The 26,262-nt window shown below is 38.4% G+C and overlaps 1 protein-coding gene across 4 annotated transcripts in view; it reads right to left on the bottom strand.

Moving 5' to 3' along the window:
• LOC121974797 (DNA mismatch repair protein MSH1, mitochondrial-like) overlaps nucleotides 1–26,262 on the bottom strand; it is a 117,030-nt gene that overhangs the window by 79,233 nt on the left and 11,535 nt on the right. For 3 of the 4 annotated variants that reach the window (XM_042526027.1, XM_042526029.1, XM_042526028.1), the window contains 5 exons: nucleotides 20,213–20,288; nucleotides 19,109–19,228; nucleotides 18,433–18,480; nucleotides 12,030–12,094; nucleotides 9,347–9,432 (listed from right to left, as the gene is read on the bottom strand). In XM_042526027.1, the coding sequence (XP_042381961.1) occupies nucleotides 9,347–9,432; nucleotides 12,030–12,094; nucleotides 18,433–18,480; nucleotides 19,109–19,228; nucleotides 20,213–20,288 (395 nt within the window). Of the gene's footprint in view, nucleotides 1–9,346; nucleotides 9,433–12,029; nucleotides 12,095–18,432; nucleotides 18,481–19,108; nucleotides 19,229–20,212; nucleotides 20,289–20,814; nucleotides 21,000–26,262 lie in introns of those variants that run through there. The other variant, XM_042526030.1, reaches the window with a different exon arrangement.

Here is a 26,262-nt window from a genome sequence, read left to right as displayed (position 1 = left end):
TTGTCTCATTACGTCTAATATTTTTAAACTTAAATTTCATATATTTTATCTTTACTAAGTATAAAATCGTTCACTTCTAGCATTTCCCGTCAAAATTCGAGTTTAGCATTTAATCTTTTATGTATCTCATCTACTAAAACAATCTACAAATAAAATACACCACAATACCATATCTTGCGATTAGTATAAAATGATAGAGACTTAGAACCGATCCTTGATGGAAACGCTTCGGTTAATCGGCTTGAAGTCTTCACTCTTGTCATAGCGTCCTCATGTATATTATTAACTAGTTCAATATGCATTATGCTAACACCTCTCTTTTCTAGAATTCTCCATATAATTTTTTTTAGAACTCTATCATAAGTTTTTTTCTAAGTAAACGAATATCATGTGTAAGTCTTACTTTTATTCACGATACTTTTCAATTAGTTGCGTAAGTTTCTATTATTGACCTTCCAAGCATAATTTCAAATTGATTTTAGATTATCGTGGTTACATTCCTTAGTTTTTTTCTATTACTTTTTCCCAAAGTTTCATGGTATTGTTTAATACCCTTATACTTTGCATAATTTATAGGTCTCTTTTGTTCTTATATAAGGGAACTAGAGTTCTTATCCTTTAAGTATTGTTTTCATTTTCAATATCAAATTCAATAACTTGTAAGTTATTTAATACCTTATTTCCCTAAACATGTTTATACCTCTATCGAAATATCATCTAATCCAACTACATTTTCATTCTGCATCCCATTTAAAATTTGTTTTACTTCTGAAATTTGAATTTTATGATAAACTCATTTAACATCTAGACACTTTAATACCTCTATCGAAATATCATCTAATCCAACTACATTTTCATTCTACATCCCATTTAAAATTTGTTTACTTCTGAAATTTGAATTTTATGATAAACTCATTTGACATACTTAAACCACCTAAGTTAAGTTGGTCACCTAAATCTTTGTTACAAAGTTAATAAAAATACATCTTCCATCACTCTTTTATTTCCTCATCATTTACTATATCTTATTTGGATAAGATCTCTCTCACTTTAGCTATTTTGTAAATGTTTCTTTCCCCTTCTTTTGTATTCAATTTTTTATATAAGCGTTCAAAAGTTTTATTCTTAGCGTCACTCACTACTTTCTTGGCCTCTTTCTTAGCTATATTTTTTTAAATTTTCCTCTTTATTACAAGTGTATAATATTTTATAGGTTGTTCATTTTTTCTTCACTCTTTCTCATTCCACACCAAGATTCTTTACTTGTGGTACACGTCTCTTTGACTGGCAGTGCACTTTTGACTACTATTTTTAACTTTAACGTCATCCTATCCCAAATCGTATTCGAGTGGTCATGTATTTCTTCTAATACTTATATTCCTACCCAGGGACGAATCTTAAGGAGGGATGTCCTATAGCCCAGCCATGCTTAAGTACCAAGTAAGGGCGTAACACAGCTGGCGACGCATGGTTTCATAGCCGAGAGGTCCAGTGTTCGATCCTCAGGATGCCATTACCTGGGGTTAGCGTCCCGGTCATCCGCTTTCAGTTGTGTACCTATATTTACCTCCCTCCATATCCATGGGACCGGCTCTAGGAGGGCATGTGACGGTTCCACATATTTTTTTTAAGTACCAAGTAAGGGAAAAAAAGCAAGTCCAACACGAAAAGAAAAAACATGTGTTGCTTCCGTATTTACAAGTTGTTGACGGATATGGTTGATTCCTCGGCAGGGTTCGAGTTTTCCTTCTCAGATTCAGCTACTTCATCGAATTCAACGGTTGATTCATCTTTCGACCAAAGAGCTACTTCCTTTCCTGATGGAGCCAACTCCAGCTCATCCTCCTCGACCAAGTACTTGTCTTTAAGGTTCTTCGAGTTCTCCACTGCACTATCAGCAATGTCAGATCCAAACCACTCTTTAGAGGATAAAGGTTCTGGTTCTCCGCACAAAAAAAAAAATTGGGGTAAAAGAAAATGTCAGCACTGCTATCCGCCTCTCATGCGGCACCTGATCCTCGCGTTGCTCAGCATCTATCAAAATCACCCAATGTCATGAACCGAAGACAAAGGCAAAAGAGTAAACCAAAAGGGAAGAAAAAGAAGATACCTCGAGGAGGATTGGAAGGGGAAGGGGCCTTCATCTGTTCCCCCATTTCCTTCTTACGCCTAGCAGCTATTCTCTTCCTCAGACCCAACAACATGGCGACCAATCGAGGGATCGAGAAGCAGCCAATTCAATCCGATGGAAAAGAAAGGGAATTGGGATGGGCAAGAGCAGAATCGAGGAGAGGTACTATCCAACCAATCGTTGAGGACAAAATGTTTCTACAAGTCATTTCAATTTGGTGTCAGCAACTTCTTATCCGCTTAAATACAATGCAGAGCCAACAATTACTCTGTTTTTTTTGTTCTAATAAAATAAAAATATATATATCCACTCGAGCATGACCTCGCGTCATGCTCGTGGATAAACTACCTCTATCTCACTGTTGGCGGCATAATCTCTAACACCGGCATTAGCGCAAGGCCTTCTGCCATGGTTCTCAAATTTTCAACGTCTACAAATTAAATATCATTACCGGTAAATTAATTTAATAATTTCATAAATAATGAAAAAAATCCATTCAATAAAAAAATAAAATTTGATAAAATATAAGAAAAGGCAAGATGATAATATGCTTGTGCTAAGTGAACTCAGACCTCTTCTACGACGTCTTTGACAGACTCGGTCAAATTAGGATCAGCCCAGTCCACCTCTAATTCCTGTATCCGTCCTTACTCCTATCCTCTCCTTAAATATGTTTTATTTTTCATCTTTTAACTTCTACCACTTAATTGTAAGAGTTGTGCAAATTTTCCTTCTATTAATACTATGCTTGAGGTGTATCTCGAACATTACTAACTATTGGGTAGCTAAGTTTTCTCCAAAGATGACCTTACAATCTTTATAAATTTTCTATCATTCTTCCTAATCATAAAAAAGTCAATTTATAACTTATTATTCTCAATTTTAAACGTTACTAAATGTTCTCTTTTCTTAGAAAAACGAATTAGTTAGTATAAAGTCATATATGCTATCGCAAATTCCAAAATAATTTTCCTTTCTTCATTTCTTTTTTCCAAACCTATAATCCTAATACACCCTATCATATTCCTCATTTTTCACTCGTACATGTCTATTTAGATCTCCTCCTATTAAAATCATTTCATTTGATAAAATATTTTGTAATATCTCATCTAGGTCATCCCAAAGCCTAGATTTAGTATATTCATCTAATACTACTTGAGGTCATATAAGCTAATTACATTAATAGTTTTCTTTGCCACCACTATCTTTAGACTTATAATTTTATCGTCCTTTTTAACTACTCTTATACTTCATCCTTTAGCGAACTATCTACAATAATCTATTTTACTCCTTCCCATGTGTACCATAACTTAAAAATTGAATTCCCTATCATTTTTGTCTTCTCTCCTACCCATTTTATCTCTTGTATGTACAACAAATAAATTCTTCTCCTCATCATCGTGTATACTAGCTCTATTGTTTTATCGATGAGTGTTCCTAGACTCCATATTCCAAATATTAGACAATTAGTTTTCCTATAATATTTGTTCTTATTCAACGTATGGTGTGATAACTCTTGTATATTTAACACTATACTCAAGTTCTCATGGAGATGTAGCGATCATTGCTGGTCTGACCCTGCAACGTGTTTCTTTCGGGAACAACCTGTTATTAGCACAATAATGTGATGAATCCAAGGACAATGATGAATATTTTTTAATATGTCATTGTACCACATCATCAACATGTCATCCAATTTAACAATGGGAAGAATTATTAATTATGATATATTTGAAACAAAAATAATATGGTGTTATATTTTAAAAAATTAAAAAAAAAATGTACTAAATTTAAAATAAATGGTAAACGTTGTGGTACATTATGTTGGTGCAGGGAGCACCAGACGATCAAACATGTTTTGATTATGTCAAAGGGTTCAAAGTTAAATTGTCTTGTGATCTAACAAGGTTGATTGAGCTTGCAGGAAAAGTCATAAGTTGTCTTAGGCAAAAGTCCTAGCTGCGGTTAGGCAGGTGAAAAACCTAGGGGGTGGTAACCTTAGGTCCTAGGGGGTGGTAACCCTAGACGGAAAGTTTTGGTGGGTCGAGAATCTTTAGGCGAAATCCTAGAGTCAGAGACTCCAGGTGAAAACCCCGGTGGTCGCGAACCAGGTGGAAGACTGGACAGGTCGGGAATCGGACGTCCAACAGAAAAGTCCTGAAAACTCGGACGCGGAGCAAAAGCCCAGTCGGTCTGGAGGACCGGTCTCGCAACAGGTAAACTCTCCTGAGAGGAGTGGGTGAGGACAGTCCGGAGACTGTTAAAATAACTTATTATTTCATATTTTATCGTGCTAACTCTATTTTGCAAGATATGTTTTGTATTTTGGACTAACGCATCTTGCAGGGAGAGAAAAGGACATAAAAGCCTCGGATGAACAGTTCCCGAGACGACGTCCATGGAGCTTGGAGGCGCCTCGAGTGCCTTGGTCGAAAGCCTTGCTCAACAAGGCGCGAAGGCGCCTTCCAAGGAGATGGAAGGTGCCTTGAACGCTGGATGGAGGATGCCCTTCGTGGAGCTTGGAGGCGCCTTCGGGTGGATAAGCAGCGGATGCCGTGGAGCTTATCGACACTACGAAATCGGGATAAGTATCCCCGCTGAAGGTGCCACCTATAGAGGTTGGAGGCGCCCTCAATGGCTTACTTAAGCCTGGTTCGAGCAGAGGCAAAAAACACATCAGATTTTTGCAAGTCTTCTTCTATGTGTTGTGTGATGCTCAAAAGATATTCCGGCAAAATTATAACACTGTTCCAACAACCTAAAGCTCCAATTCCAGATTCCTTAGTTGTTGGTATACTTTTACTACACTTAATTAATTGTACTTTAATTTGTAATATTTTGGATTGATAGTGAATTGCTCAAAGTAAACACTCAACGAGTATGGGCCTTGGAGTAAGAGTCGTCACAAGCTCCAAACCAAGTAAAACCAACTTGTGTCATTGTTTTCTTTAATTGTTGTTATTCTGCTGCATTTACTCAATTCTTTTAAAACGAACGAATTAGTCACGAGCGTTATTCACCCCCCCCCCTTTCTAGCGCTTTTCGATTCTACACATTAACCATTTAAGCCTATTTGTAACACATTGAGTTTCCATTCTACCTTTCTGCTAAAATTAATAGAAACACCAAAGACCTAATTGTAAATACAAGGACTATTTATAAATATCATATAATACAAGGTGTAGAACATAACTTTAAATCAATGGATAATAAATGAAGGTAGAGGGAACTTCTACAACACAACCTAATAATTTCACTGTTAAATCTAACATAGCATGAAGAACAAGTGTCAATGTTGACTTTGATAACACTCAATGTAGTATGAATTGTGTTCGACAAACCACAAACTTATGATGGAAACATAAGGATGATTTGCTACTTTTTAGCATAGGAAATGTTGCATCCATTGGGACCTTGACCACATGTTTGCAAGATTTCATGTTAATCATCTAAAATCGAGCATCTAACTGGCGGGAGTTGACGACACGATGCTGAGGCTTCTCTCCATCATGGGCTTTCTAGAGGGCACCATGCCTTTTCGACATCTGGGGATTCCAATAGTTGTGCGTCTTCGGATATCATATTACACCCACCTGCTAGATTCCTTGATCCGTCGGATCAACGTCGGGCCACGGAAGACGCTATTTTACGCTGGCAAGGTACAACTTACCACATTAGTACTTCATGCTTCAGGGTGTCGAGTGCTTCTAGCTATCTGTTCTACCTTTACCTCTAGGCATCGTTGATCGCATCTATAGTATTTGCAAGTCTTTCATTGGACGTCCAAACATCCTCCTGTATTATGGGCAGATGTGTGTAAACCAAAGGACGAAGGAAGATTGGGGAGATATGTGTAAACTGAAGGATGATGGCAGATTGGGGACTTGCGAACCTGAAATTTAGTTATCCTAGCCAAGGTTTAAAATTTCGACCCGTGCCGAGGTTTCGGTCTCAGACCGGAACGATACGGTTTCGGTATCGTACCGTGCCGATACAGTTTCGGTATTTTTTTATTTATCTATAGTAATTATAAGATAAATATGTTTATGATGTATATAAAAATAAATTGTATATTGATTTATTATAAGTTCTCAATTATTGAATAATTTAATATTATTAGAAAAAATAATTAAAAATAATTTTATTTAAATAGAATTGATATATCAATCATTTAAATTAAAATAGAAGTATCTATAATAATAATAATAATAATAATAATAATATAAATTAATACAAGATATTATTTTATATTAATAATAATTATATAAATTAATTATTTATTCATTTAATTAATTATTAATTAAATAATATATATTTTAAATAGCAAAAAATATCATGTAAAATTTTTTTTTTTTAAAATATCAGAGTATAAATATAATTTATTAGAATTCTTTTAAAAAAATTAGAATTTTTAAATTTTTTTAAGAATTTTTAAAAAAATTTTAAAAATTTAAATGAAATTTAAAATGATAAAGAAAATATTAGAATATAAATAAGAATTATTATATTTTTAAAAAAATTTAAATTAAATTTACAATATTATTTTTTTTCAGAATATTAATTAATAAAATTTATTTTAATTTTAAATATATTTTTTATATATTTTATTAGGATAATTTAATTAGGGTTTATAAAAGCCTCTTCGAAATAACCCATATCCTCCTTAGGAATTGTTTAATTTAATTAATTAAATAAAATAAATAAATATTAAAAAAAGAAAGAAAAAAAATCGCGCTTACGCGAGATCGCCCCGATCATCGCGGGCGATCCCGCAGGCGGTGTCCGGCGGCGCCGGAAGCGTCGCCGGCCGCCTCCGGCGGCGCCGGAAGGGTCGCAGAAGCTTCGGTGACGCCGGTAGGCGTCGCTGGACGCTTTCGGCGACGCCGCCGCCAGAGGCCGGAGGCGTCCCGCGTCTCCTCCGGCGCTGCCGAGACGGGGACGCCTCCCGTGCCGGTTTCGGCCGCCCGGCGGAACGGTAAAAACCGCCCGTGCCGGGCGGCACGAAACGGCATTTCATACCTTGATCCTAGCAAAGGTATTGTGGCGTAGACAAGAGAAGGACGCACTCTGGATCAAGTGGGTACACTGTACCTACTTGACTCACATCAACATTTGGGAGTGGCATATAGTCCGTTCGGATTCCCCATTGATGATCAGGCTACTCGATAGTAATTGGCAGATTGACTTACATAGGATGATGAGGTGGTTAGCGCTTACGACTTCTTCAAGCATCCTGCTCCTAAGAAGTCGTGGGCTCGGACCTGTGGAAGACTTACAGCCCAGACATGCAATCACTTTCTTGATGTTGGTGTAGACTTAACTTCCCACTAGAGATCGACAGGACTACTTGTAGTGCACTTTTTGTGGTTAGTTGGTGGAGACACATGAGCACTTATTCTTCGGGTGCCCCCCTATTACGTAGCTATGGCGGAGGATCAGAGATTGACTTCATATACGCCAGGAGATGTCCACCTATCGATGGACGATGAGAGTCTTCGAGCAGCATTACCGTGGGAGTAGGACTTTGATAAAGGCACGTCCTCTAGCCTTGTCATCTATGATCCATTATGTATGGAGGGCCCGAAATAGTAGTTTCTTTGGCAAGGGATAGTTAGATGTTGAGAGGATATACAAGGTGCACAGCTCCATGTATACAAGACTTTAGGTGTCTACTCTGATATGATACTTTATGAAACGTGTAAAGCCTCATTTTGTACATTTTAGAACTTATACAATTTTACTTATCCAAAAGAAAATAAAAAATATATATAAGAGAGGATAAGAAAAGCATTAGTTATAAATAATATATCTTAGACTAAAGGTTGAAACGCCTTATTTAAGGGTTCACAATAAACCCATTTGGACTAGATTAAATTAGTCAAGTCAAATGAAATAGGAAATTAAAAATAAAGCATGCAATGCTTCATGATCAACCTATTTAATTTGAAGCAGTTATTCTATTTAGATCTGTTTGTGTTATTTTGCTCAAACAATAAAGTCCCTCCTTGATATTAAGTTAATAAAATAGTTAAATGCAAGATAGTTTTCCAATTTTTTTGGAGACAATTTCAAACATGTAACAGTGTTTTCTAGAATTTACAATGCAAAATGGTGTTTAGAACTAAATTAAAGGAAAATAATAGGCGTCTCACATCACCGTGTTGGATCACATAGAGCGATGTGTGACAATAACTTGGTCCATGCCAATACAACAAACAATCGAGATTATATATGGCTTATAAATTCCAGAGCAAGATAGTCACTAAATTTCAGAGCTTAAAAAATATTTATTTGTCATGTAACATTTAGGTTCGTTAATGAATCGTGACCCTAGTATCCTTAATCAAAATAAGTTTACAATTACAAATAAAAAAGTGATAATCAATAAGCACTAAATACAACAATAACAATGCATTTTTTAAGAGATGAAGAGCGCATAAGATGAAAAAACAATGGTCAAAAAAGAGATGAGAAAAACACGTAGGGTGAAAGGCTCAAGAGAAGGGTGTCGGGTGGAATAATAGAGAAAATTATGATTACTTTCTGACTCTCCTGGGTCACTTGGGCGCTCAAGAGAAGGGGTGTCAGGTGGAATAATAGGGAAAATTATGATTACTTTCTTTGACTCTCCTGGGTCACTTGGGCATCACCTAGGCAGGCCACCACTTGAATCAGTTGCTTGAGCAACCTAGGTAAGTCCCCTATATGGTCCGCTTGGGCCACCCAAATGTTCTATTTTTGCATGTGTTGTTCTTAAAGAATTGTCTAATAGGGCCCCTATAGGTGAAGATATCAAATTAAAGTACATTGTATCTCCACCAACGGGTTAAAAGAGAGGAACAGAGGGCATAGTTCTGATTCATTTACTTGTGAATTACGTTCAATGTAGTGATAGGCTTGGCCCTGTGGTAGGAATGTCTGGTTCCCAAAAAGAATAGAAAGACAAGAGTTGTATCCGCACAAAAGTAATATACCAACTAGCAACTAGGCAAAGCAATTCCATGATGAAACACCTAGGCAGTCCGGCATTTAAAACAATGACAATGAATTCTGCCTCCCGGGACTTATCAGAACTATATGGATCCAGGAACCAGATATTAAAGCATCTTTTAATCAAATAAAGTAATTAAAACCAGAATCAAGAGGCTAGCAGAGAATCCAAAAATCAACAATCAATTAGACAGGTTTAAAATGTCAAAGGAAGTATTAGAATACCAATTACAGGCATTGGATCAGGGAACTCCACATCGTGGTCAACTCCAGCGAGTCCAAAAACATAAGGGCTCCCTGGATGTGCATGGCTGCAAAATAGAGAACGAGTCAGAATAACAGTATTAAAGACAAATGAAGCAGAAGGTGTGATTGAAAATAATTATGAAAAGATTACAATCATCACTTTTAAGAATCTTTATTATGGCGCAATTAGGACACATGGATTTTGGCATGTCATTATAATTATAGACAGCAAAAAACTATGCAGCTTAACCAAAAAAACAGACAAGAGTCCTTGATAAGGTAGTAATCAGCATGACACTAGCAAAGAGCTTTCTCCTTACAAAAAATAGACCAAAAAAGAGAAAAAGGATAACTTTGAAGGAGACTACAAAAGAATGAGAAGAAATCCACCTCACTTAAAACCACAGAGGCAAGAAGAAATACATCTTTAAAGAAACCATAAGTTAATCCATTCAGTAAAACTATCATAATTCAAAAAGATCTACAATGAGGCTTTTTTGATTAAGACAAACTTAGAGAATGAAAAAAGTACACAAATGTTCCAACAAACATTGTTCCCATGCAACCTAACCACTAATGTCCACATAATCAAAATTCCCATGCAACAAAATCAGCATGCAAATGTAATTATTTCCTATAATGGCGCACTATTTGAAGGGGTCACTCTTAAATGAACATGTGGCTATTATTAAAGATGAATCATGCTAAAAAAAAGGGAGTGCTCTGAGCCTATCTATATGACTAGAGCTTTTGCCCACGCATGGACTATCTGGATTCAATATTTACCTCATATGTCGCATGAGGTAATCATTTTGGGTGATGTTATATCGCTATCTATAATAGGTGAGGGCTTCAACCCACCAAACAAACAACATTATTCATTCTCTATAGATTTGACTCAAGTGATTCACTAATTAGTGGCTTATTAGCTTTAAATAAATATAAAATATATCAAAGTAGATATATGTGTGTGACTAATTACAAGCAATAAAAAAAGTTATTATATGTGCTAAAATGTGAATCATAACATTTGTTGACCCTTAAATTTTTAAATAAGATTATAATACAAACAATTTTGGTTTGCCCACTTTACAACTCTGTATTGACTATATTTTTCTTAGCCTCCAATTTTACAAAAAATAACAAATATTTAGAGTACTAGTTGATTTCGGACACTATTTTTGTTACATGATTCTAACATATCATTTGCAAATATTTACCTTAACATGGATAAGAAATAATATACCTATTATACATAGTCCACGAGATGAATTAGTAAACTGGCAAAATGAGATGGGTGATCATGTATCTTCAAGAATATTATATGTTGGAGTTGTGGTATTTACCAAAAACTAATTTGTGACTACACATTAAAGATATTATAGGTTTGTCATGGTAAGTGCTACCTATTAGAGATGATGTGTGTGGTCACATGGTCCATGACAATTAGGGCCTTCAATGTCTAGGTTTGTCATGGTAATATGAGATGGGTGATCATGTATCTTCAAGAATATTATATGTTGGAGTTGTGGTATTTACCAAAAACTAACTTGTGACTACATTAAAGATATTATAGGTTTGTCATGGTAAGTGCTACCTATTAGAGATGATGTGTGTGTGTGTGTGGTAACATGGTCCGTGACAATTAGGGCCTCAATGTCTAACTAGAGGTCATAAGAGTCATTAAAAGATATTGTGGGTTATGCCCATTAAGTATGTCGACTTTAGCCATAGACCATGCTACCAACTTTATGACTAAGTAGCCCTTTAGATCCATTTAAATGATATGCCTAACTATATGTGTTGCGCATGAGTCATTACCTATAAACCAGCAAAGATATTTATGTAGGAGTTTGTATTTATATAGAGATGGGTAAACTTAAGAGACAATGCATTGCATTCACCTTCTTTTATTCATGTCTAGCCTTGCCGCTAGTTTTCCAGAACTCTCTTAAGAGATGATGCATTACACTTTCCCAAATCAAGCTGAGGTGACCAATTAGGTGTTACTATTACTATTGTTGCTCTAAGACAACACTACTATTGGTATTGGTGCTTTGCACAATGTTTCCCACATTCAATTGATCTATTATATATTTACTAATTTTACTTCATATTTATGAGAGATGTGTTGTTGTAGGCTTTTTGTAATTGTGATTGTATAATCTGTGGAGATGCATATTGTGTTATTATTATTAGTGTGCTTGTGTAATAATCTCTCTGTTTCTTGATGATGACGTGTGGGGACATGTTGCAACAGAAAAGTGTGCTTAGATCACCATTGAAAAGGGCTCACTTGGAGCAAGACACAACATTGTAGAATAAATGCACAAGTATAAGATTGATACTAAAGGTATTAAGATTAATGAACGGCCAATGAAGTATACCCTATTGGCATCCACATCCTAGGAGAGGAACATCAAGCATATCTATCTCCATCTAGATTATACATAATCAATCATTGAGTATTTTATACTAATAAAGCATGAAAAATAAATTCATTGTTCCACATGCTTCCATGGAATTCAACATAACACAAACTTTATACAGATGACAATAAGGTACCTAATAAATGTATAACTTGTTAAGCAAAGAGCATAAGATAATAACAAGAGTTTTGGAAAGCAAGTAAATTCGCAAACATTTGTATTGTATTGATTACCCAGATACAAATCGACTTTTGCGTGAACGTGCTTGAGATGGTCCTTGAAGCTCCTCAACTATGCACTACAAATCAAATATTCAGCATTCCACCCTAAGCACTTTTTAACCTTTTGAAAAGATACTCATTCAAGTATAATATCCCAGCACAAAGAAAAACGCTCTACTAAGAAACAAGTCTAGATTTTAAAGTTGAATATCAAAAACATGGAATGGCATATTACCTCACTAAAATATTGCCTCTACCACAGTGTATAGGATCTGCACCATTTGTACTAGGAGGTATAGATCTTGAATTGCCTTTAGCACATGATGTCACATAGTACCAAAACAACTTAAGATAAAATAACTAGTTCTTGGAGTTTGTACCCAACATTTTAAAAAAAAAAATAGTTTAGGCTCATAAAAGGCTTCCTTCTCATTACTTTCCATTCATTAAAGCACCAACTATATGAAACTTTTAACCTCTTATTATTTAGAGAATCTTTCAGATTTAATACCTAAATTGTCAATTTCTCTAAAATTTTCATCCCTAATTCTTGATACAAGTTTTGCTCTCACATGTCCAAAATTGCAAATCATTGATCGAGTAGTATTGTCCTGAGACTCTAATTTTGATCTGTAGCCCCAATACAATATAACATGGGCAGTTTACTATATTACCTAGTGCATTCAATGCCCGTGGTTCAAGCAATCGTCCACACATACATGGCTACCATACTGTCACCAAACAATGAAAGCAGAACAAAATCAAGTTGTTGCAAACTCAATTGGTACCAAGAGTCAATATCAGGAACTCATACAATTTTCATCACAAAATATCCAGCAACCTGCCTCATTTTACCAATCATAAAAAGATTCCACCGGAGAACTCCTTAAATTTAAACCAAACAATCAAAATAGAAATGCATCACCAATATCTCACTGGAACCATTAGATACAATGACTTTCTATCCCATGCGGCATATCCCTGGTACATATTGGTCACTAATTGATACATCAGTAGATCCCTACCAAATCAGGTAATCAGGGCAACATAATAGTATTATTGTCTTATCCTTAGTAAATGTTCATGTGACTTAGATACCCCTGTTCTAATAAACCATGTTTGGATGTTTAGTGTATATAAGTGTGATTCTTCATGATCAGTAGGACTAGGCCAATGCGTGTCATGATAAGCATTTGTTGTTTTGTTGCCAAATATGCCCGCAAATAGAATGCCTCAGAGCCCTAAGTTAACATGGATATCTTAATGATTATTAGTCTCATTTTACTTGTTCAATATGCTCTCTTTTCCTGAAACAAAGGATGACACATAGGAGGGGGCATGTTGAAATGGAGTAAATTATCTAATCCCCATGCTAGGATTATGCTGAAAATGGGCTTTGTTAGAATAAGTATAGGGGTATTTTTGTCTTTTGTTATATATCTTCTTTCCTATATAAAGGCCTAACTCGTGGTTCCCATGTTACGAGATTTTAGGTTTTGCTTTGAACATGGTATCAGAGCAAGGTTAAAACACTAATTCCTTCTTTCCGCCTCCGTCTCTTCTACGCCGTCGTCCCTGCAGCTATCATCACGATCGGATCTCTCTTCCTCATCGAGGACTCGTTTCTACGGAAGTTCTTCCCCGAAGTGCTCAGCAAGGAGAAGGCGAACAAGGGCACGACCCAGTACTACACGTTCAATAGCCCGTTGCTGACCATCTTCACGTCGTCGCTATAGCTGGCGGCACTGGTGTCCTCCTCCGTCTCGATCGCGACGACACGCGGGTGGAATTCATCCGACAGGTGCTCTTCGAAGCCTTTGCAGCTTCAAACCCTCCTCGTTACCCTGCTCAAAAGTCCTGAAGCTCTCAGATCGGGGATTTGCTGGTTGGCCTTAGATCCCTTCTCTTACCACCTGTAAGGGGGCAAGCGACATTAGCCGTCAGGTGCAACCCCTTCCTTTTCTTCTTCTGTGGTTGGTTGCTAGGAAAACAACCATATCACTGCACAAGCAAGCTCACTTCATCTATTCCAACAATCCGGTTCACAGTTCTATTCATGGCTACATCTGGCGCCCTAAAGCCAGATACCTCAATCTTTACCAACCATATCACTACACCTCTTTCTTCCGAGCAGTTGGATGGTAAAATTTATATCTCTTGGGCATCTCACATTGAGCTTTGGCTTGTTGGACAGGGTTATGAGACACATCTCACTCAAACTGAAGAAAATGTTCAAGTCGCCAATCGTCTTCTGTGGAAGAAGGTTGACGCACAATTGTGTTGTATTATCCAAGCCACCATCCATCCATCTCTTAGGAATGTCTTTCGTACTCACAAAACCTGCAAAGCTGTTTGGACACAAGCTCAACAACTTTTTACAAACACCTCTCGGCGACTCTATCAAGTTTGTGAAGATCTCATGACCATCCTCAACGCCCATCAGATTAAGGATTCAATGTCAACTTATTTGGGTTCAGTCTCTAGCCTTCTTTGTGAATTCAATGAACTGCTCCCACCTGCGGCCAATCCTGTTGAAGAGCTTGAAAATCGGAAAAAAAAATTTATGTCTCTGGCTTTATATGGTCTACCCACAGATTATTCTCATGTCCGTGACCAGATCCTGGGCAGCCCCACAGAAGCTACCATGGACAATACCTGGGCGACTCTTCTCCGTGTCCCGGCCAAAGTCTTAACGATGCCTTTTTCTGTTCCTGTCGACTCGTCAGCTTTGGTCTCTCAACACAAAGAACCTCCACCTCGCAAGGGTGGCAAAGGACGTCCTTGGTGTGATCACTGCCACCGACCGGGACACATGATTGATAAGTGCTGGAGTCTACATGGTCGTCCTCCTCGTGCTGCTCAGATCGTTCAGAGTTTTGTTGCTTCTTCAGCTTCCACTTCACAGTTAACACCGGATTCGACTCCAACACCTTCCTATACTGACTTTCTGAAATGGTTTGAGGATCGTCAGGCTTCTGGTTCCACTGCTACCATTGCACACGCTGGTACTTCCTTTGCTGGCATATCTCGTTCTTCGGGTCCTTGAGTTCTTGATTCTGGGCCACCGATCATATCACTGGTAATAAATCCCTATTTTCCTCCCTCACTACTTCTGGTAATTTGCCAATGGCCACCATGGCCAATGGTTCTCAAACTCAATCCCAGGGTATTGACATTGTTCATCCTTCTTCATCTCTTTCCATTCATAATGTTCTTTATGTTCTCGGCGCTCCCTTTACTTTATTATCGATAAGTCAACTTACTCGATATCTTGATTGTACTATTTCTTTTACTGATACGTTTATTTCCTTACCGGACCGGAGTACGGGGAGGATGATTGGCTTCGGATGTGAATCTCATGGCCTATATCGGCTTCAACAACCCTCTTTTGTTGGTTCGGCGGCGGCATCTCCACTCCTTATTCATGCTCAGTTGGGACATCCAGGTCTTAATAAGTTACAACAGTTAAATCCTAGTCTTTCACACTTAGAGTCTTTATCTTGTGAGTCCTGTTAATTAGGTAAACATGTTCGTAGTTCTTTTTCTCCTCGTATTAAGAGTCGGGCTATGTCTCCTTTTGCTTTGGTTCATTCTGATGTTTGGGGTCCGAGTCGTGTTTCTTATACAATGGGGTCAAGGTATTTTGTTACTTTTATAGACGATTTTTCCCGTTGTACATGGTTATATCTGATGAACGATCGTTCAGAATTGTTTTCTATTTTTGAATCTTTTTTTCTAGAAATAAAAACTCAATTTGGTACTTCCCTTCGAACTTTGCAAAGTGATAATGCACGCGAGTATTTATCTACTCAATTTCGTACCTTCTTGACATCTCATGGTGTGTTGCATCGCACGTCTTGCCCTCATACCCCTCAACAGAATGGGGTTGCAGAACGCAAGAATCGTCATCTCCTTGAGACCACTCGGACTCTTCTTCTCCATTCTCATGTCCCTCATCAGTTTTGGGGTGATGCCGTACTTACTGCATGTTATCTCATCAATCGCATGCCTTCTTCCACTCTCCAGGATAAAATACCTCATCAGGTACTTTATCCTCATCAGCCTCTTCATCCTCTACCACCTCGGGTCTTTGGTTCTATATGTTTTTCTCATGCTCTTGATCCCGGCATTGACAAACTCTCTCCCCGGTCTCATAAGTGTGTCTTCCTTGGGTACCCACGGTCTCAGAAAGGGTACAAGTGTTATTCTCCTACTCTTCGTCGATACTTCATCTCTGCTGATGTCACATTTTTTGAGTCGGTTTCTTTTTTTGGTCCTTCCGCTTCACAGGCCGAGGTTTATCCTTCTCCACCTGCACCAGTAACTATCTTTTGTCCTCCGGAGGCGCCTCTATCATCTCCAGCCTCTTCTGCTCCTTTGCAGGTTTATCAGTGTCGCCCTCGTTCTGCTTTGCCGCCGACCAACACTGACACTGCCGTGGGCACATCTTTGGAGCCAAGTCCTTCGCCGTTTCCTCCGGCCCCATCTCCTGACTCTGATATTCCTATTGCACTTCGAAAGGGTATGCATTCCACTCGTAATCCTTCTCCTCACTATGTTTCTTTGAGTTATCATCGTCTTTCTCCATCCTATTATTAGTGTCTGTCTTCCTTATCGTCTGTTTCTCTTCCAAAGACTGCAGGTGATGCCTTTGCCCATCCAAGTTGGAAACAGGCTATGCTTGATGAAATGAGTGTCTTACATAGCAGTGGGACTTGGGACCTCGTTCCTCTACCTCTTGGGAAGTTGGTGGTTGGTTGTCGATGGGTGTTTACGGTGAAGGTTGGTGTAGACGGCACGGTTGATCAGCTTAAGGCTCGTCTTGTCACTAAAGGCTATACTCAGGTATTTGGATTGGATTATGGAGACATCTTTTCTCCTATTGCCAAGATGTCTTCAGTGCGTCTTTTCCTGTCTATTGCTGCAATTCGTCATTGGCCCCTTCATCAATTGGACATCAAAAATGCATTCTTACATGGTGACCTGCTCGAGGAAGTCTACATGGAGCAACCTCCGTGTTTTGTTGCTCAGGGGGAGTCTTCTAATCTTGTATGTCGCTTGCGTAAATCTTTATATGGTCACAAGCAGTCACCTAGAGCATGGTTCAGTAGATTTAGTACCATAATTCAACAGTTTGGCATGACTCGAAGCGAGGCTGATCATTCTATCTTTTATCGCCACTCATCTATTGGTTGCATCTATGTAGTGGTTTATGTTGATGATATTGTCATCACAGGTAATGATCATCTTGGGATTTCACAAGTAAAACAACATCTTTTCAAACATTTCCAGACAAAGGATCTCAGCAAACTCAAATATTTCCTAGGGATAGAGGTGGCACAGTCTAAAAATGGGATCATTATATCCCAAAGGAAGTATGCAATGGATATTCTGGAAGAAACAAGAATGTTAAACTCAAAGACAGTCGACAATCCCATGGATCCTAATGTCAAGCTCCTGCCAAATCAGGGGGAGCCTCTTTCAGATCCTGAACGGTACAAGCGATTGGTAGGGAAACTAAGCTACCTTATTGTCACTCGTCCGGATATCTCATTTGCAGTAAGTGTAGTAAGTCAGTTTCTTAGCTCTCCGTGCAAAGAACATTGGGATGTCGTGACTTGCATTATTCAATATATCAGGGGTGCACCAGGAAAGGGTCTCCTATATGAAGACAAAGGACATACTCAAGTCGTGGGGTATTCTGATGCAGATTGGGCAAGATCTCCCTCTGATAGAAGATCTAGTTCTGGATTTTGTATATTTATCAGAGGTAACCTTGTTTCTTGGAAAAGCAAAAAAACAGAATGTTGTGGCAAGATCCAATGTAGAAGCAGAATATCGAGCTATGGCTATTGCCAGTCAAGAATTTATATGGTTAAAACAGTTATTTCAGGAACTAAGGTTTGGAGAGGTTACACAAATGTCACTCATATGTCACAACCAGGCCGCTATGCATATTGTCTCAAATCCAATCTTCCATGAGAGGACAAAGCATATTGAAGTTGACTGTCACTTTGTCAGAAAGAAAGTCATATCTGGAGAAATATCTACTAGTTTTGTCAACTCACATGATCAGCTAGCAGATATATTCACTAAGTCACTTAGAGGTCCCCGAATTGACTACATATATAACAAGCTTGGTGCATATAATCTATATTCTCAAGCTTGAGGGGGAGTGTTAGAATAAGTATAGGGGTATTTTTGTCTTTTGTTATATATCTTCTTTCCTATATAAAGGCCTAACTCGTGGTTCCCATGTTACGAGATTTTAAGTTTTGCTTTGAACAGGCTTCATTAAGACTATGAGCATTATATTGATTACAATATCCATAAGACCTGGCAGAGGCATCATATAGCAAAAAGTGGTAGTATGACCAAGAAAACTGAAATAAATTTGGAATCAAGAGTCACTTACGATAGAGAATCCACTACGAGTCAAGTCATCCAAAGTCTGGCGCAGGTTCTGCAATTAAAACATCATAATTTTTTCACTAATAATTTGCATTTAAAAGATTATCCCTCTGTCTGACACAGCTACACAAGATCAGGCATAAACAACACAAGCAACGTTACACAACCAAACACTAGTTCCAAAGATGTAGAAGAAGAATATCTGAACCCACAATGATTGTGTTAGAAAAGGAAGAGTCATTGATTTGGTTTTCATTTCATCAGCTCAAAGATAATCAAAATAATCAAATTAGACACTGCACGGTGTGACATAACTGACCAAGATCAGGCAAAAACAAAATATACACAACATTACACATCAAAATTCATAACAAAACACTAGTTCTAAACATGTAGAAAAAGAATATTTGAACCCATGATGATTGTGAAAGAAAAGAAAGATTCGTTAATTTGGTTTTCTTCCATCAGTCAAAGGATAATCAGAATACTCAGGGATTATTGCAGAGGAATAGATGTACTAAATACCATTTACATAGAATACTCACAGATTATTGTAGTTTGTTGAAATGGTTGCCCAAGTTTCCATTAAAAACATGACATGACATCACATTATAAAGTTCAAAGGTATGAAATCCTGAAATGGATACGCCTTTCTCTATAAGAAGAATGAAAATACAAACCATAACAGGGCACCCAGCCCTAGGGTTGCTATCTGATCGCAGACCCCCAAAAGGATTTAAACCAGCATACTCAACAAGAACACAAGCATCAAATCCAATAGCCTCATAAAAATCCCCAACCTGAATAAGAATAAAAGAATTTAGAAATAGCATTAGTTCAAAGAAAGGTAACAAATAAATAGAGAAATCATCATACCAACATCTTGAAGATGTGGGAAAAGGGTGCACAGATGTAGGGTATATGGCAAAGAGACAATATAGTAGAGAGTGCATTGTGTTCTTCGAAAAAGTTATTATGATATGTTTGGATTTTGCTGCTTATTGGCATAGGTGGTTTTTAAGTGAATTGTTAATGTTAACGGTTATGAGATTTGATTATAATATTGTATATATGCGTAATATAATTTTTTTTATGTACCCAAAGTGCTTTAATATAAAACCAGAAAAGGTTTTTGCCTAATTTTTTTGGAAATCTCTGGAGTTTTAGTTACAAATAACCAAGGGAGGAATTTCGCTTGGGAAGAGTTACTCTTCAAGTATGACAAGATGTCAAAAAGTAACTAACCAAATAGAAAATATTAGTAAAACATCTCACTGAATCATTGAACGATATCTTAAATAAGACTTAGCAGCATCTGACTAGAAAATATTTGCATAAATAACTTGAATCTAGAAAACTATGAGGTTGAATATTAAATTTAATGTTGATGACATGATGTATAGTTACTTCACAAAACTACAGAAAAAGACAGAAGATAATCTAGCTAGCCCATAATTACACAATTATATATGTAATCTAATCCAGGCCCTCTCATAAGGTCTGCCCAGAAGTCGTTCATCTTTGTATCAGTACATAGTAGTAGTTAAACGCCCAACGTTGAACTAGATTGAGTTTGATAACGCGCCTCTCCTAAGCTGTATCATGCACAACACAAGAAGGTTCAAGTCATGACCAACAAATGGTTGATCGCGACAACCTTGGGATTGAAAAATCACACAATTGCATCCATATGCCAAATAAATCCAATGTCATTCAGAACCTCAACCCAAGAATAACTCTAGAACTAGAACAAGGTAACCAAAGAGTCACGGAGAATAACATACTCGACATAGCAATATTTCTCGAGGAAATCGCAACTTAAATTGTAATAACTCCATGTTGAATGTTCCTTCTTTCAATCTGCAAGAAGCAAAATCAGGAAATAATCATCAAAGAAACTATCATTAATAAAAGAACACCTGAAATATATTATTTTAGTTTCTTAATAAAAGTGCAAAAGTAGCAAATCCAAGATAAAACACTGAACCAGCATTTAGCAGAACTACCAAATCGGCTAAGGTTACCCGAGGTGTTATCTTCTAATTTCTAATCCATGATTTGAATACTTTATCAAACCAAGTGGTCCATCATTATTTCCAAATCTGATAGAAAAGCAATGTTACTATCGAACCCATTTGAGTAGTCTTAAGTGTGTATTGATTACTAGATGTACTACTTGCACCTTTTTATACCCAATGGCCACAAACAACACAAGCACCACTTGTTTAACTCTGTAACCCCCTCAAATTCAACACTATCAACATTCTTACAAGCAGGTTGCATCAAGAATATAGAGTGTTACACCCAAGTTCAAAGAAATTATTATGATATATGTATTAATCCTGTCCGAGAGTGAATCGACGGGCGTTGGGAAGGTGACGCTCACCTTGATCGGGTGTCGACTGAAGGTGACGTGGATCTCCGCCAAGCTAAGCCTGCAATCACAAGTCGTTAGTGCCGAGCCAGGGAGGGGTTCCCCGGCGATGGCCCTCCGACGCTCAAATCAGGCAACGGCAAGTGAATGAAGAATGAAGTAAAGAGAAAGAAGCAACGTGACTGTAGCTACAATAGTGAACCTACCTCTGTCGAAGCAATTATATAGGGCTCCCAAGAGGCGCATGCACGCTTCCCAAAGTGTGCACGCTTCTCGAAGCATGCCTGGAAAGGACGTATCAAAAAAACGTGTCTGACGTTATACCTCAACAGCCCGAGCATATCTCTGTCATGTCTGGAAGCTTCCACCGTACGATTCTCTGTCTGATCATGTCGCCGACCGTGCCGCCTGTCAATGACACTGATCCCTAGGAAGATATCGCCAACTGCTCCTTTTGTCTGTTACTGGACCGAGCGGGAGAGCCGCTCGGCCAGTTTAAGGTCTGGGTGATACAATGGTCGGGTCGAGCGTCCGCTCGTCCGATGACTTGCTACTTGGCTCCGCCCTATCGAGCGAGGTAGCCCTGTCTGCCGGGTTGAGGCAGCGTCCACTGCTTAGCCGAGCGGGGAGACTACTCGGCCTTCGTTCCTCCCTGCTTTGAGCTTTGTGAGTGTCGGAAGCTCGATGTCTGACCGAGCTGTCGAAGTGTCGGACCGGCTACCCTTCCTGCTGATCGGGAAGGTAGTTCGCCCGATCGGACGCCTGCCTAGGGCGATGACCACTTTGACATCCTGCCGGACGGACCCTACCTTACCACCGAATCACATGCCTCCCCCTCAAATCTAGTCGAAGGAGGCTGCAACTCCGACTGACTGGACAAGTAGCCAATGGGTTGGTTGGATCCCGATCGGCCCGTGCAGGACTGATCTTTCTCTGCCGGTCGGCGCTTTGAGCCTTTGCACTTAATGTTTTTTTCTCATCGCTCCCGGAGGGGTGTGAGCGGGGCAATCAATGTTGACGCTGCCCAAATCTCCTCGAAATACGCGCAAATCACCCCCATTAAGGCCGAGCACGCGCCCACGCCCATTAAATATTGCCCTGTGGGAGGGCGCCACGTGTCGCCGACGCAGCCGCCGCACGTCCGATGTGACAGTTGCTGATGTGACATTTGGCGGTTCAAATTCAACGGCCGGATGTGCGCTCCGATTCTCGTGCCCTAGATCGAACGGCTCCGGTCGGCCACGCTCATCTTTATAAAGCCTCAGCGTCGCCTTCCCTTCTACGTTTTCTTCGTGCTCTTCGACGATTTGGCTCCGGCGATTCTGTTTGTGTCCAGTGCTCCAGCGATTATGCATTTGCTTGCTCCGACGAACCTTGGCTCTCTGCTGCGGCGATCCCCAGCTCCTCGCGGTGGTCCTCCCTCTCGTAAGCTTTCACTCTCCTTCTCCATTGCTACTCTCCCGCTGCTCCTTTTCCACCACCGTATTTTTTAGTTTTCTGTATTTTCCGACCATCTTTCTCGTCGTACCTTCTGCCTTTTCGTTTCCTGGCCATGGCGAGCTCTTTGCAGCCGTCCGACCCCGCTCCCGGTCTCTGGTATACTACCATGGAGACCCGGTTCGACGCGGGCGACGCCGCGAGTTTGATAAACACCTTTGACCTTCCTTCCGACCATGAAATAGTTCTAGCCTCTCCGTCCGATCGGCCCAATGACCCGCCGGTCGGCACAGTCTGTTTCTTTCGAGACCAATTCGTGGCCAGTCTTCGGTTTCCCATCCACCCTTTCATCACTGAGATTTGCAACTACTTTCGTGTCCCGCTCGCCCAGCTTGTCCCGAATTCCTTCCGCCTGCTGTGCAACGTGATAGTGTTGTTCCGCGTGCATAACATTCCACTGACCCCTCAGGTCTTCCACTACTTTTATTACCCCAAACAATCCGAGCTAAGCACTTACCTTTTCCAATCCCGCATCGGTCTAATCTTTTTTAACAAAATGTCCTCCTCCAACAAACACTGGAAGGAGTACTTCTTCTTTTTGAAACTCCCCGAGCGGCCAAGCTTTCGGACCAGATGGTAGGTCGAGCTTCCTACTCAACCTGATTTGAAGAGGTACAAAACCCGGCCGGACTACCTCCATGCTGCTAATATGTCGGTCGGCCTGAAGTTCGACATTCATAAGTTGTTGTCAGAGGGTGTGATGTACGTGTTCGGGCTAAGTCCGATCCAAACGAAGCTCCCGAGCAACCTAGGTATGAAATTCCTCAACCTTCTTCCCTTGAGTCTAACTGTGGGCGAGGGGACAGCCAAACGGCGATATCAAATAAAATTAATGACAAGCAAGAAGAAACATAAGCTTTCCTATATTAGAAATCCAAAAATACATGTAGCATGTAAAATTACCATGATATCAAATAAGAAGAAAACATAAGCTTTCCTAATTTAGAATTTCTAAAAAATACATGTAGCATGTAAAATTACCATGATATCAAGCAAGAAGGAAATATAAGCTTTCTTATATTAGAATTTCTAAAAATGCATGTAGCATGTAAAGTTACCATGATATCAAGCAAGACGAAAACATAAGCTTTCCTAAATTGGAAATCCGAAAATATATATAGCACATATAGTTATCACGATGACAAGCATGAGGAAAACATAAACTTACCTAAACTAGAAACCCGAGAATACATGTAGCATGTAAGGTTATCATGAATAAAAATACATACATGTTAGAGGTTATAATTAAAGGAACCAAGACCCCAGAGTTTAGGTGAACATAGTAGAGAGTGAGAAAATCATATGTACGCTAAACAAACTCCGAAGTTATCACCTAACCTACCATGGTATCCAGCAAATACATGAATTTAAGAGATCTAATTAAAGCATATCAGAGCATAGAACATGCTAAATTAGATTTCCGAATGCTAACATGTCACCTAGGGGAAAAAATATATATGTCATGCTAGGATATAAGAAAAAGCACGAGCACAATTAAACTCAAATCCAAAAGTTCAATCACATCTAGAATCCGAAACCTTCATAGGACATAAGGTTATCTTGATTAGAAAATGAGTAGAAAACATAAACACCAGCAAATTACATTCCTCAAAAGAAAAATCCTTTTCCTAATCTCGAATGTACATATAAACAACATTTTCATAAAGCTATTATAATAATTATTCATTGGTCATAATAATCAATGAAAGAGAGAGATGGCATTGACATGCAAAATTGAGTGTTAGATCATGTTTTAAAAATTAAATTAAATTTCAAGTGGTTTAATCATGAATAAAGCATGGGCTCCCTTTCCCATATGCATGATGCATATAGGTCATGATATGTAGTGGCTTGACAGCATATCACTATTGCAGAATCATAATAGATAAAATATACAATATGATTTCATCTTCTTAAAAAAAATAATCGAAAACTTATAAGTCCTAAAAGCCATTAGAAACATAAACAATTGTCTAATTTCAAAATAGAGATAAAGAAGGAATAAATCATGGCATCAACTTCCTAAAACCGAAAAGAACATAGAAATCTGTAAAATCCCAAAATCCTCCATTTATACAACCTTTAAAAGCTTTAAGGAAAAAAACTTGAACTAAAGCATCACGCCTAAATTTATGGTACCCAAAATTCACAAGACTATAAAAACTAAACTAAAACACTAACACGGTTGAGAACATGCCTTATGTACTTAGCCACCCGCTCCTTGTCTTCCTTGAAAATCCTAGCACCGGTGGAGAACAAGAGGGTGAGAAGATCTTACTAGGGTAGTGGAAATAAGAAGGTAGGGAGAAGTTCTAGGTGAGTGTTTAAATAGAAGAGAGGCTTAGAACTTGGTCTAGGTTTTTAATTTTTTTATAAATTTTATAAATGCTAACTCATATATATTATTTTTATAAAATATTTTACTAAGTCTAGATAGAAATCTATATACATGATTATTTAATTCCATATATATTTTATATAAAGTATAATACTATAATTTCTTAATTGGTTACTAATTGCGCGTTCAACATCTATTAATCCTATATTTTCCTTATTTAATTCTATTTATTCTTTGTAATTTATATTATACCTTATATATTATGTAACATATTATTTTATATTTTACATAATATTTCTTTGTTGCACGTTCTTACAATTTTTTTTATATATATAATTTAGATTATATATTCTATATTATACATAATATTTCTTAAATTACATATTTTATATTATACATAATATTTACACGTTCTTACCATTTTTTTTAAACTTAATATCAAGTTTAAATAGAAACATATTTACATGATTATAAATTTTTCATATATAGTTTACTTATTTAATTCTATATACAATATATATACATATATATACATGGTAATATACATATAATTTTATCATTGCATTACATTTCATATATATATATATATATATATATTCATTATATATTCCTATATATTCGTATGTTATATATAATTCATATATTATATTAGTATAGTGATTGATTATTAATCTTTATTTAATTTTGTGTGCTCTATATATTTATATTTTACTTTTATATTGTTTAGAAGGATAATTTATATACATAAATTATATAAATGTTAAGTCTTTATATATTGGTATCTTACTATTTTCTTAATATAATTCATTAATCTAAATTTCTAGGCCCTAGTTCTCTTTTTTTTTTTACATATATATAATACATAACCTGCGGACGTCACTTACTCATACTTCCATAATGGTTCCTTACTTCAATAAAATTACATAGACGATTCGAAAGAGGAGGAGGGGCGGCTGACCCGCGCTCGGTCCGAGAAGTCACCTGTCGTCCATGCTGAGGGCTCGAGGTCCTCAGGCGATGAGGTACCGCTCACCCGCAAGAGACGCCAAACGAATGCGCCTTCCCGCTCCGCCACTTCGGCCATACAAGCCTCTGCGGGGGGAGGCACCCCCGCTCCAGCTGCTCCTACAACAGTGGAGGTCACTTCTTCTAATCGAACTCCGTCTTTGGCTGAGCTACCAGAGCCGCTCGTCGTTCAGCCGATTACTTCCTTGCCTCCGGCTAGGCGAAGGATAAAACGGTCCGCCATTCTCCCCCGTCCCCCCTGCTCAAGCTTCTGGCCCGACGGCCTCCTCTCAATCGGCCCCGAGCGGGCAACAGTCCACCACCGCTACGCTTCGCCTGCCGACAAAGGATCTTCTTGCGCCAAGCGACCAACCCAGCTCTCCTCAACATCAAGTCTATATCCGTGGTCGGCTTGCCCGTGTCTGAGAGGAAGCAAGGGCATGAACGGCGGTGAAAGCCCCTTGCGCGCTCGCCGACAGTCATCTGGAAATGTCGACCGGGGTTAGTATTCTCAACTATCAGCTCATGACTTACCTCTGATCGACACTAATACTTGTTTGCAGTTCTGGGTGGAGAACATCGTCATGTGCCAACGATTGGCTCAAGTGGAGGACGAGCTG

Source organism: Zingiber officinale, chromosome 4B, assembly GCF_018446385.1.
Source record: "Zingiber officinale cultivar Zhangliang chromosome 4B, Zo_v1.1, whole genome shotgun sequence".
NCBI lineage: Eukaryota > Viridiplantae > Streptophyta > Magnoliopsida > Zingiberales > Zingiberaceae > Zingiber > Zingiber officinale.
This window is presented reverse-complemented; position numbering and strand designations above follow the sequence as displayed.